The sequence below is a fragment of the Arvicola amphibius genome, chromosome 11, assembly GCF_903992535.2.
Source record: "Arvicola amphibius chromosome 11, mArvAmp1.2, whole genome shotgun sequence".
Classification (NCBI taxonomy): Eukaryota; Metazoa; Chordata; class Mammalia; order Rodentia; family Cricetidae; genus Arvicola; species Arvicola amphibius.
In genome coordinates, this window is record NC_052057.2 from 643,696 (window position 1) to 658,144 (window position 14,449).

The 14,449-nt window shown below is 36.6% G+C and overlaps 1 protein-coding gene across 3 annotated transcripts in view; it reads right to left on the reverse strand.

Moving 5' to 3' along the window:
- The window catches only part of Lrba (LPS responsive beige-like anchor protein), a 481,883-nt gene that overhangs the window by 353,568 nt on the left and 113,866 nt on the right, over positions 1–14,449 (reverse strand). For all 3 annotated transcript variants that reach the window (XM_038347328.2, XM_038347329.2, XM_038347327.2), the window contains exons 31-34: positions 11,241–11,374; positions 6,680–6,758; positions 5,296–5,429; positions 1,394–1,455 (exon numbers count right to left, since the gene is read on the reverse strand). In XM_038347328.2, coding sequence (XP_038203256.1) covers positions 1,394–1,455; positions 5,296–5,429; positions 6,680–6,758; positions 11,241–11,374 — 409 coding nt within the window. The remainder of the gene's footprint in view (positions 1–1,393; positions 1,456–5,295; positions 5,430–6,679; positions 6,759–11,240; positions 11,375–14,449) is intronic.

Below are 14,449 nucleotides of genomic sequence, written 5' to 3' on the forward strand. Positions count from 1 at the left end.
AATACATAATGTGCTACATTTGAAGTAGCTTTTATATACCAAACCAAATTCAATCCTAAACTAAAAGGTGAAACTTCGTTATCAAAATTTACATATGAACCAACTATATCGCTATACACAACAGAACCACAGTCTTAGGATGAAACTGGAAGAACTAAAGGAGAGGTACCTTCAAAGCAGGTATAAAACTGTACGTCGTGGCTTCCATCCAAGAAATAAACAATCAATCATTAAAATCAGATGGCCTAATGACACACTTTACCAAGTAAGCTTTTGAGAAAGAGCATTCTAAAGAAAATGGTTAAACTACAAAAACAGAATACTCACAAAATCTAAGACTAATAGGCCTCATACAAAATGTAACTGCTCTTTACAAGGTCATTATAAAATTCCATTAGGTATAATCTCTACAGTAATTATTCTTATTGCACTTTATTGATAACAAAGAGTATTGATTTTTCACACCTTCTATGACTCTTTAATTTGTATTCATGAAATGTCCATCAGCACAGTCTAAATAAATTTGGCAACACAGGCACTAAAATGAATAAATCGATGCAAAAAAACATTAATTTTGTATTATCCTTATTCTTCAGGCAAGTAAACCATGAGAGTTGTAAATGCAGGTCAAAGGTGTTGAAATGGGTCAAAACCCTTGACCTCTAAAGCAATACCCTTCCTATTAAAAAAGGCTATTTTAAAGTTGTAAGTAGAGGAATTTACTACCAGCAAGATACCACTTTAAAAAGACTACAAAAGAACTCAATAAAAAACAAACATTCATTTGTTTATTTGAAAAACCGAAAACAAAACATCACAGGATATATATTTTTTAATTTAAAAATTATTAAAGCTAAACACAAGGTTTCTATACACTGGAATCAATGTTGCTGTGAGGAATTTGTTTTGTGCATCTTTACGATGATGGTAGCTACATCTTCGCTGATATTTCCCCAAGTCTACTGTTTATGTCAAAAATAATTAGCAATGACAAGGATTCAAAATTATTTATTACTCATTTTATAACCCCTGCACAAAAGGGAGGCAAACCCATGGATCCCAGGGGAATCAGAATGGCACTCCACAAAGTACATAAATAAAGCTATTTCTAGAACAGAGTAAAGACAGTCATGTCAAGATCAACTGATTCAAGCATTTTAGTATAATTCTAAAAACTATCTTTTTCTCATTTATCTAAATTCTCTCTCAGCTCATGCTTCAAAATCATCTATACCATATATAAGAAATCATTTTAAGACAGAAATTAAACTTATTTTCACACAGCATACAAAACTTTGCCACAAAAACCCGATACCACAAGAATGACTTCACTGTCACACAAATGTGCGTGAGGATGGACTTTACTCTGATGTTTACTCTTGTTTGTACCCACCTGAGAACACAGCAGCATAACCAGCTCCACAACCGAGCTACTGGACTTCATGCAAACCAGACCTATTTAAAAGAGAAGGTTATTCAAAAACCACAATTTAAAAAAAAAAAAAAAAAAAAAAAGACAGATTCACTTTTTGTTATTTTTGTCCAAATTTGATTTAAACAAAAATGTTAATGTGCTAAGAACTACTCCTGTACTCTGTGGCTACTTTGAAACAGGTACCAAAACTACCAATTCTGTAAACTACTTTAACTTTCAAAATACCCAAACCTCTACTATGACTTCTACAGTAACATTTCACAATACTCATAGAAATGCAACATATGCCATGCTGACCGTGATCATCTACACTGTGTTGGGAGAGCTGATCATTACACATGCAGAGAAGGGAAATGACTCCTGACCTCTGCTTTCTCCACCACACTCTCTCCCCTCAACCCTCTAGCTATCAATCAAGTTTCCATTTTGTCTCATGGCAGCAGACATCCCAAACACTCTTATTAGTACCTTGACCTCCGACCTCACACTAAACCTTAACAGAAATGCAAGCCATTGTCTGTTATGTAGTCCTCATTTCCTATAAACTAATTATTTACATTTTCCTTTCTATGTTTTGTTTTAGATTAACTAAAAATGTCCTTAGGAAGGAACTTTTATATCATTAATGACCATCTAAAGAGTTATTTAGTTTAAATCCCCAATATAATCAAAGAGCAGTTCAAAGAATTTGCTACAGCTAATATATTTAGAAGGTAATTCCAATAATTATGAGGATTGGATAACCCAATAAGATTATAATGATCAAAAACTTATAACTGATAATTCTGTATTAACTAACTCCTTGTGACATTTAAAAGCCCTAAAATAGTACCTTTTTTAACTCTATTAAAGCTCTTCCACATGTAGAGGACCGTGTCTCTACCTCTTATCTTTATGCTCTGTAGTTTTCCTCCTTTTAAAATAATAATCCCTCAGTTGAACAGTGGCGTAGGTTGGCATTTTGAAGCTTTACAAATACCTTTCATTTTCTGTTTAAGAAGTGAGAACCATCGTTCCCGGGTCTAGAAATGACAGGAGTGATGCTGGCAGTGCACATAAGTCAGCTAAGAGCACTTCTGCGTTGTGTGCACTAGTGATGCTGGCAGTGCACATAAGTCAGCTAAGAGCACTTCTGCGTTGTGTGCACTAGGCAAGCGGGTCATTAACTAATGCATGAGTTTGCACTGCTAAGATGGTTTTAAAACACCTCACTCCAATGCTGCCAAGCTGGAGAGAAAGGACAGAGCTACAATCTCTCTTGCCTGGCCTGGGTAACTGTTGTCTGAAATCTAGTTACTTCTCAAAATGTAACCCAGAAACAAGCCCAGTTTCAAAACCTAGTTCTCTTGCTGAGAGTGAGAGAAAAACTCTCCAGGGAAAAGCAAACCAATTGGTTACACAAGACCAATTGATTAGTACTGAAATATAAATAAAAATATCATACAGGCTAATCAGGTTATATTTAGAAATATACAACAATTAATGAAAAAAGAGGCTATAAAATTTGAAAGAAAGTAATGAGGGTCATATGGCAAGGTTTGGAGGTAGGAAGGAGAAAGAAGTGATGTAATTATGATCCCAAAAATAAAGGAAAATTAACAAAAAAAACGAATATCTCATAGTGCATCAATTCTGAACCCTTCACAGTTATGTAGTTAATCCTCATTGGATTTGTTAATTAATTAATTACCTCCACAGGAACCAGAATTACCATCTCTGGATTCTAGTCTGGACCTTTTCACATCTGTTCACATGTATAATGAACAACAGTGATAAAAGGACTTCAGGCATCCAAAATTAGAAAGGTTTATACAATGTTCTTTGATCATACAGGTGTTTCAATACTTATACAGAAAATTACATGTATATGCATTTGTTTTCAGTCTTATTTCAGAATGGCATAATACATATGATCTTTATATCCAATATAAAGATAATAAAGAAAACATACACTGAACAGTTGGTTGTTGAGAAAAATAATGATAGTGAAAGCTCACTTTTACTTGAACAATTAACGTGGCATTAACTGTTAAAAGTCACTAATTACTTTGCAGAGTAGTAAGAGCAGAGTAGAGAGGGAGACACCATAGACCTGGTACTTGACTGCTCACACTAACGGCCTGCTTAAAGGACATTCATGCTACAAACACTGAAACAAAACCGTGAATAAAGATGAAAGTTCATAAGTGGACATACTACTTTAAAAATAATTATTTGACATATGAAACAAAAATTAGGCTTTCAAAAGTCTTGCAATTCAGATTTCCAAGCATTTTTTAAATCAATTATTTTCAAATTATATTATTTTAATAAATAAGAATCCTTTAAAATTACACCAATTAGTCTATTATTAAATAAATTATTGATGCATAAAACTTAAATGAAGTATTTCTAAAATTACAATTTCTTTTCAAATGAATGCATTACTACTTTTGAACTCTGGAAATGAAATCATACATCATTAAATGTAAATTAATATTTAGGACACTGAAGAAGAAATGGGGATTTCTTACCAAGATACTTGGGCTTTAATAAATTATCAGTACTTATCTTACACTATCAATCTTGCCCAAAAGCAAATGAAACTCAGTAATTATAACACAACCATATTCAAACAAAAATATTAATTCTGAGTATCATAAAAGTTCTCAAGCTTGACTTTTACAATCTCAGTTCTGGAACAGCAGCTGATATTTTTCAGTTAACCTATTAAATTAGTTGTTTTGAGATAGTTTCTCATGTAGCTCAGGCCAGGTCTAAAATTCCCTATTTGAGGGCTTCCACTTCCCAATTGCTGGGATTCCCAGTTCTACTGGTAGTCCCACCACTACTAGGCTTAAGTTCTTAAATAGAGTCAGTTGTTTAAAAAGGTGTTTTGTGTTGAATTGATTCCTGTTGCTTGAGGAAACTCAGGGTGAATCTTCCTTCATCTAACTGAGTCATCTTCTCTAATATTTCAAGAAATTTCCTACATAATGCCTCAAGCCAAAAAGAAGGAAAGAAGAAAGAAGGGAGAGAGGGAGGAAAGGAGGGAAGAAATGAGACAAAGAAAGGAAGGAAGGAGGAAGGGAGGGAAGGAGGGAGGGAGGGAAGAAGGAAGGAACTACTATCCTTGATCCATTCTGTAACTAACATAGTAATTAGTCTCCTCAGCAATCTTCCTTTGCATGCTACTTAGCGAGACAGCTACAAAGCACCCTACCTAAAATAGACCTAGTCACCTAAGTATGATATGAGCAGGGAAATTTACAATACCACTGTTACTTGTAAAATAATAACGTAATCCACATTACTAATATGTGGCAAGATATGGCTGTTACTATGGATGGGGTGGAGTTTGAGACACAGTTTCTCTGTATAACAGCCCTACTGTCCTGGAACTCACTATTGTAGACCAGACTGGCCTGAATTCAGAGATCCTCCTGCATCTGCCTCCCAAATACTGGGATTAAAGGTGTGCACCACCACACCCCAGCTTCCATGGATCTTAAATTCAAGTAAAACCCTGTTACACTGCTCTCATAATTCTCTACCCCATGGTTAATTTGATTGTACTAAAAATTGTACTAATTGATCTAAAATTGAAACTCAATAATAAAACACTTGCATAGCATGTACAAGATTCCCAAGTTCAACCTCTACAACTAGAAAGCAAACACTACTGCGCTGGCTTAATACTTTAATACTTCATCCAAACTGCTGGTTAAAAAAACTAAAACAAAGCAAAACTAAAATATTAAAATAAAGTCACAGACGTCTGAGGGCCTTGCCAATGGTGAAAGAAGATGCAGACATTTCTCATGCAAGCATATGGCTGTGTAATGTCAAGAAATAAAACAGAATAAAGGAAAGCCACCTACTTGTTCCTTCTATAAGCAGTTCTTGTCCATGGCTACCCAGAAGTGTCCGAGAAAGGAAAGGTGCAAAGTCCACAAAAATCTCTCGCAGCAGAGGGGCCGCCTTCTCCAATGCATGCTCCAGCCTCTCGGTGATGCTAACAGAGAGACGATGAAAGTTATCAGCCTTCTAGGTTCTAGAGAGAAATCTAACTCCACAGGAATGTAAAGTCACGGGAAAAATGAAAAGGAACAAAAGACACGTTACTGTTCCTACTTAGCTTTCCACCTAAAACGTCCTCTTTCACATGGACTGATTCCATTCGAGTCTCCAAAGACAGCCTTGATTAACAACCATTGCAAGCCTCAGTTCTTACTGGAAGTTGCAACTCCCCAGTTAGAAGCACTTTTTAAAATTCCATTATAAGCCAAACTAACCCAAGACCTCATCTAATTTATCTGCTCATCAAACACTGCTATGAGTAAGCTAGCAGTAACTTGACAGCAAAACTCATGTCTTCATCTCTGAATTGTCTGTTGGAGCACACAAACGTTTCTAAAAAGCAGTTCATACTTTTATAGAAGTGATAACTATTTCTTTCTAATATGATCTGTGACCTCATTAAAAAAATCAGACTATACATTAATATTCATCTTGATTAACATAGTAAGGTTGCATGAGAGTACATGTATGTTCACTTACAATTTATCATACACTTTTAATGAGTTTACAGCATTAGCAGGAATGCTGCACTTCAGGAAACTGACAAGCACGCGGAACTTTGTACAGCCAACAAGTCAGCAGCCAGTGTTCGTCTCGGCTCCCAACAGTACTCACGGCTTATGCCCCAACAGAGCAGCTCCCCCCCACACAAACACACAGTTATCTCCCTGTGCCTCACAGAGCCTAGTCAGCCTGTGTGATCCCACAAACATACACCTGTCACAGAAGTACTTCTTTCCCGAGGGAGACAGAGATCTGACAGTTATGGTAAGAAAAACCAGAATTCTTAGACCACACAGTGTTTAATGGTTGAAAATAAGTCTATTAATTTCAAATTTAAATTTTAAGATGTACATTCTAAATTAAAATTGTAAGCAAAAGTAAAAGTATATGAAGATATATTAAAAATGTGGTCATAATTGAACAGATATCATCACTTTAACACATTAAAAGAAACAATAGATTCCTAACAACTCAGAATTATCTGAAATATTCACCATGAGCTCATAAAAATATTTGTCATGCATGAAGCATTTTTATTGCAAGTAAACATTTCTAATAAACATTTTACAACAAAAATATTTTGAAATGAAAATATTTTCTAAAGTATTTGGGGGAAGGGAGAAGAAAGGGTGGGTCTTGAAAAACCACAAATTTCAGTATGCGAGTGAGCAGCTTAAATACCTCATGTGTGCGACTGGGTCCTGCGGGACAGAGCCAACTGCTGGGACGGAAGGCAAGTTTGCATTAGGTGATCTACTTCCTATAAAAGAAAAATAAGCACTTGACGGTAATTTTCTCGTTTTAGATACAAGAATTCAAACAAATATACTCTCTTTTCAGCAGCCAACAAGAATGCGTTACAATGTACTTTTTCAAACATATATCACACTTTAGTAAAGACTTTTAATAAATCAATGTTTTTCCTTAAATATTTCTATGTAAGGCCATTGTGTTAGGCAACCCTCCTATCCAAGGAGTATGGAAGCAGACAAGTATTGATAGAATTAGATCCACTAAGTTAGGTTTAATTTCTCTTACTTGATTCCAATGGGAACTAACAAGCAAAGCTTTCTCCTCAATGAAGTAAAAATTAAAAAGCCAAAATTCTTAATTTAGCATTAAATATTTGTACTACTATCACCAAGAGCATAACCTTTGAGTCAGTCATCAGAGAGCTTGTGCTATAGCATGACTGATCAAGAGTCTAACGTAACAAACAATCCATGGACACTTGAGTAACGGTGCCACTTACACTCTCTCATGAGTTTTCATTTATAATATGACTTGTTTCAGTTCCCATTTGTATCTATGAATTGTTTGTCAAGTAATTCTTTATTAGTCAATAATGCACTGCTGAATTTGAGCAGTGCTTTTGTGGTTGTTCCTGGCCCACTACAAAATTAAGAGCTATAGTCATCTGAAGGTAACAATGGGGAAGACCAAGGAAAAGTTATTAACTATGAATCTGTACAAAGAATAACCCGTGGCCGTTTGAGCATGGCTATGCACACGGGTAATGACAGCACTCAGGAGGCTGTTCAAGAACACTCTATACCACATTAAGGCATCCTAGCGTAACCGGAGCTACACAGCAACACCTGGGGGAGAGGGAGAAGGAAGAGGAAGAGGAGACAGAGAGGAAGAGTATAAGAGAGAGACAATAGACTGGGCGGTGGTGGCTCACGCCTTAAATCCCAGCACTCAGGTGGCAGAGGCAGGGGGATCTCTGTGAGCTCAAGACCAGACTAGTCTACAAGAGCTAGTTCTAGGACAGGTGCCAAAAGATACAGAGAAACTCTTGTCTCAGAGAGAGAGAAAGAGGGGAGGGGAGGGAGAACTTCCCTGCTCAGAATATAGTAACAATAATCACTTCATCCACAAATGATTTCCCAAATCTGTTAGAACTAGGAGAAAGAAAATAAAATTTCATATTTATTCATTTACTTATTTGATTATCATATTTTAAATGGCAAATAACTTAAGTCAAGATGTGCCCTAAATCTACCAATTATAGTTATTAAATACGAGAGACCTTTTAGTAGACTTAGTAAAGTACACGAGCACCTGACAAGGTACAAATACTATATGGCAGACGAGACACAGAGCAAAACAGGGGCAGCCATCGTCACAGCACGATTAGAATCAAATAATGGAATAAAAGCCAGGCAACAATGAAAACAGCATGCAAAATGAGGAAAGGAAAAGTCAGATCCAAAAAATCAAAATGAATGAAGAAAAGAAAACCAACACCACAAAGATGGCAAGGAATAACTGAAATAAAGAATTATTTAAGAAAGCAACATAAGTTGACCAGGCTTATAGCAAAATAGTACAGTGCATACTTAATATGTACGAAGCTCTGATCCACAGAACTAAATCAATTAATTAATTGAGGAAGTGATAGAATAATAGCAAATACTTAAAAATTCTAGCTCAACAAAGAAAACACTGAGAAGTTATTTGAAAACACTAGCATCACCAACTGAACAAAATTTGAGCAGTAGGGAGCAAAAGGACAGATTATGGGACAGGCCAAAAAGATGCAATATAATATTACACATTTTGGCAAATGGTTACAAAAGACTTCCAAGCCAGGTGGTGGTGGCACACACCTTTAATCCCAGCACTCGGGAGGCAGAGGCAGGCAGATCTCTGTGAGTTCGAGACCAGCCTGGTCTACCAGAGCTAGCTCCAGGACAGGCTCTAAAGCTGCAGAGAAACCCTGTCTCGAAAAACCAAAAAAAAAAAAAAAAAAAGACTTCCAGACAGCAAATTAATTTGGAATTCCCAATTGATACCAGGGATTTAGAAAACAAAAGATCACATAAACACCTTCGCTCTCTTATGTTTCTTATCTCCATGTGATTTGAAATGTGAAGGACATACTTGAAAGTGACCAGAAGTCTAACATGGTGGTATGTACCTATGATTCTAGCACTCAAGAAGCTGAGAAAACTCGGAAATTCGGAGTCAGCTTGGACAACATAGGAGGCCCACTTGCCCTTAAAAATCTAAGAGCTGTCATCTGGAGAGAGGGCTGCACTGTTACGAGCATGTACTATTCTTACAGAAGACCTCAGTTCAATTTCCAGTACCTATGTCAAGAGGCTCACAGTCACCTGTAACTCCAGATCCAGGGAATCTGGCACCTCTGGCCTCTGCAGGCATCAGAAGATCCTATTTACTCTGTACTATAAACTAAAATTAAAGAAGACTACCTTTGGAAAAGGAGGAGCGTCTCATACTGCCATGCCTTCTCTGGGGGTGTACTGAGGAATTCTTAACAGAATTTTTAAATGACTGCCAATTTCATAAAAAACAATAATAGCTACTGTCTTTTTATAAAAAGCTAATCAAGAAAAACACAACACTTTGAGTATGGATAAAGTTGCACATATTTGTATACTTAAACCAAGATCACTATTTTCTTTCTAGGAAGAGAGTGCTGTATGGGGTATATACAAGGCAATCATGGTCTTTCTACTTTCTTCTATAAATTTGAAACTAATCTAAAAACCAAAGTGTAGTGATGCTTATATTTCTTTGATAAAATAAAAGCCTAAGCCACACAATACAATACTATTACAGCAACTTTGTCTTTCCAGGTGAAAATTTTAACTTAATGCTTACTGTTTTCTATATATGAAAATAAAATGTGTACTCCTCATGAACTGTTAGATAGTAGTTGATATGAGCTGGGGAGCTAGCTCAGTGGTTCAGTTCTCAACTCAAAAGAAAAAAAAAAGACACTAAAAATAAATTCTAAAAGAGAAATCAAATTTGTAATGGTACCAGAGCTCTCAAGCACAACAGAGTGAAGCCTGGAGTTGGGAATATTCTTTGCTATACATGTGAAGACTGAAGGCCAGCTTAGGCCACATGAGGCCCAGTATTACAACTCAGGGAATTAATCAAGTAACTTTGCAGTGTGCTCTCTTACTTTTAGCTACAGAGAAACTATATGCTTTACATAGTTACAATTGAATGGTAAAGTATTAATTTTCTTTAGCATACTATAGCATTTTCTAAGAAGTAGTTTCATTTCAAACCATAAAAGAAAATTCTGTTAAGACAAGTAAAATAAAAGTAAACAGTAGGGCTATGTAGATACATAGATTCTATGGATATGTAGATACTCGATACAGTGCTTGTCTCGCACAGAACCCCTGGTCTCTCTCCACAACAGAAACCAAGCATGGTGGCAAATTCAACCATTTGGGATGTGGAGACAAAAGGATAACAAGTTTCAGTTCACCCTTGGCTAGGAAGTGAGTTCAAGGCCAGCCTAGGTCACATGAAACCCAGTCTCAAAACTAAAACAAAACAAAAAACAAAACCAAAAAACAAAGATGATGAAAGAAATAATTGCATTTACTTTGTCAACACATAACACAAAGCCCAGTATGGAGGCAGGGACTGGCTAACTGTAGAGGAATGTGCACCACTGTGGCTAGCACAAGAATGACACACTACTTGAGGACAGCATATTTTCCTAGGTTCTAATTCAGAAAAATAAACAAAGTAGTATATAGTAGATATGCGTTTAACAATCAGTCACTAATAGGTCTCATACAGCTGAGTGCTCTAATCACTATGACCTTCAGGGTGCTGGGCGAACAGGTATGTGTACCCTAGATCACTATGAGCCACAGATGACCTTGACTGTCTGACCTTCCGGGTGGTAGGCTGACAGGTATGTGTACCCCAGATCACTATGAGCCACAGATGACCTTGACTGTCTGACCTTCCGGGTGCTAGGCTGACAGGTATGTGTACCCTAGATCACTATGAGCCACAGATGACCTTGACTGTCTGACCTTCCGGGTGCTGGGCTGACAGGTATGTGTACCCCAGATCACTATGAGCCACGGATGACCTTGACTGTCTGACCTTCCGGGTGCTAGGCTGACAGGTATGTGTACCCCAGATCACTATGAGCCACAGATGACCTTGACTGTCTGACCATCTGCCCCACCTTCCGGGTGCTAGGCTGACAGGTATGTGTACCCCAGATCACGCAGCCCTAGGGACGAACCCAGAGCTAAGTAAGGACTCTACCAACTGAATTTTTTTTTTAATTTTACTCAGATTTTTTTAGGATATTAGTAAACAATCAGCAGTAAAATACAAAAGCACAAAGGTTTCTAAAGGACGTTATGAACTTCAAATTTTATCAGAAAATTCTAAGGTTTGCCAAAATAGTATCTAAAAATTATGTTGATATCATTGACACCTAACTCACCTGGTAACTCTCCTCCCACGTCTGAGACCTGAGTGGAGTCTACGCAGGAAACCACACTGACGGCATTGGTGGGTGTGCTTGTAGTAAGGGTGGAAGGTAGGACTGCTGATTTCTTTGTTGCAATGATGACACTTCTGTAATAAAGATTTTAAAATATAAATTACGTTATACACACTTCAAAATAAAATGAAGATTTTATTCCCTTCTTATTTCTGACGTACTCTTTAAAATATTCATTCAACTTGAAGTTTCTTCACTGCTGTCCATACTTAGGAGCCTTTTTCTCTTTTAGAGAGGAGGGAGGAGGGGGGAGGAAAAGAGGGAGGGAGAGGTAGAGAGAGGGAGTGCGAGCTTGGATGCTGTTCCTCAGGAGCTTGTTTCTGACAGAGTCTCTCAGGAGGCAGAGACAGCTGGGTAGGCTAGGCCGGCTGAGAGCTACTATGGGGTGGTGGGAATCAAGCCCGGGTCTGGTGGAAGAGCATTGGAAGAACATCCAGGGCTCTCAATCTCTGACCATCTCTCCAACCCACTCTCTGCTCTCCCTTCCACACACACAGCTTTGTAAAGATCACACATAGGTCCTCTTGCTTTCACAGCAAACACTGTACTTGCAAGCTATCTCCCCAGCCACGCTGTTTTTAAAACTAGGACAATGTCCTATGAGAAAAATCCATTTTAATCAACATTTACCACATAAGACTTTTTAAATTTAAGATCATCTTGAATTTTCTAGTAAATATAACCAAAGATAATTTTGAAGGGAAAATTTTTGAAATTTAAGAGAAGTAATTAACTTTTTTAAAAATGTCAGAAATGATGCAGAAAACTCAGCATGTTTCAAGAAGGACTTTAAAGCACTGCTAATTTGAAATCATAAAACCTTAAGTATCTTAAAAGATAAAACAATACCTATGCAAGCAATTGGTATGTATATAGCTCATAAACTATGACAGTTTTTGATTATATCATATAGAAAACAACAGACAATTGTTGTAAACAGAAAAGGTGCTAAAGAACCAGTTGTTCATATTATGTATTATTCAAACACATGTATTTATGATATACCAATTTCAATTAAAGTGCAATACTTTATACTAAAAGAGTAACTAAAAGACCTTGTTAGACATAACTTAAAAGGCATTTTTAATTGAAGTTAGCTCCATAAACATGCAAAAACCCAGTTAATGAGGTAAAAGGACAGCTGATATATAATGCGCTCCCACAGCAGCTCTTACTTTTAATTACCCCGTGTTAACCATAAGCTTAAAGTCTTCAATATTCAATTTATTTAATCACATCTTTTGTTGACAATACTGTAAGCTGAAAGTATTCCCTTAATAGCTTTAAAGTATTTGATTTTTAAACAAAATTACTTAGGTACTTTATCCTAATAAATGTATTCATACTTTCTAAAGCACACAATTCTATTATTTTAAAAAATACATTTCTATTGTTACTTTTAAAAAAAGAAGAGGAGCAAAGTGAAATAGGTTCTGTTATACTTCAGTGACTATCATCTGAGGGCAAACACTGTTGCCAATTAAATCAAGTTATCTTGTGCTAGGCAAGGCTTATTCAATGTACTTGGGGGTAGCTGGTGTCACATCATTATAAGGGTGACTGCCAATGTTAACTATATACTAAAAAATAGAAGCAACAGCCACCTGAGCCCCCAATCCCAAAATGGTGTGCTTAAATCACGGTAGCTTATATCAGTTGAAGATCACTGACTTAAAGGAAAGTGGATATGACCTATGGGAGGGTGTGTGTGTGTGTGTGTGTGTGTGTGTGTGTGCGCGCGCGCGCGCGCGCGCACGTGTGCTGGTGGTACCCTCAGAAAACAATACTAAATATTTATATTAATATAATTTATATACCAATATGTAAGAAAAATCTCTATGCTATAACAATTAGGTAGAAAATAATAAGTATGAATAATTTACTTTCCATTTGTTCGCAGAAGAACCATCACAATCTGCTTTAGGCAAGCAACATCTTTACCGACGAGAGAATAACATAGCCTAGGGAAACTGTGGCAGGCAGTGGCTCTGCACTCTGCCTCACGTGCCTGAGCGCCCATGTTCAACTCACAGCAGTGAAAAAAAATCTTCCCTATAATCAAAATTTTAAGCATAAATTTATCCTATGACCCAACAACTGTACGTCAGATCTTTGCTCAAGAACATTTAAGTATGCAATAATACAATTATGTTTGCAGATGCATTAACGTGGTTGAAAACTGGCAACTGCACAAATGTCGTTCACAATGATGAGAACTGATATAGTCGGATACTATTACATAACCATATGATAGACTGTTAATAAACTTATCGACACAGATGAATCTCAAAGGTGCTATGCTAAATTAAGGAAGCCTATGTTCTAAAGCATGTTTTTATTTCCTTTTTTAAAAAGGTTCTTGAGCAGGCAAACTAATAAATGGTTTTGTACGAAGTTAAAATAGCAATTGCTTTGCGGGCTGGATGGACATGGAGAATCCTAGCTGATATTCTGTGTAACAGGAGTACATGAACGGGTACCGCACTCCATACTGGTTCCTTAGCATGCACAATCCTAACGTGGCCATGGCTAATTAGAACACAACAAAACCTGGATTTGGTTTTTAAACATTTAGCATACTGTTAATAATGTTTTCCATAGTGAAAACAGCATATTGTTTTATTCAGTTCCGTAAATATTTACTGCCCACAATTTTGCACATATTCTCAAAACTTTATAGTTCAGTTTGAAAACAATCTTAAGGTATACATTGACTTCATTTAATAAATAACTGGGGGAGAAAACATGAAAGGCAGGCAGTGCCAGAGCCCTGAATTCCAAATCCTACTCCTAAGTCCTGAAACTACAGACATGTGCAACAAACAGAGTTTTAGCACGTCTTTTGAAGGTTTGAGACAAGCTCTGAAAGGGGCAGTAACTCAAAGTCAACTGTAGGAAGGAACCAGATTCTCTGATGTCAGCCACTGTTTCTCACATTCTGCTAAGCTATACTTCCCATCCCATACAACTCATCACATTGCATAGAATTAAATGGTTTTCAGTACATTCACCAAGTTCTCCAACATCATATTCATGTCAACACTTAAATGTAACTATCTAGATTATGATCATCTATACAGAACAAAAATAAAGATTTTCAAGATAAGAAATTATGCATATACAGTTAAATTACAAAAATATATCTGGTA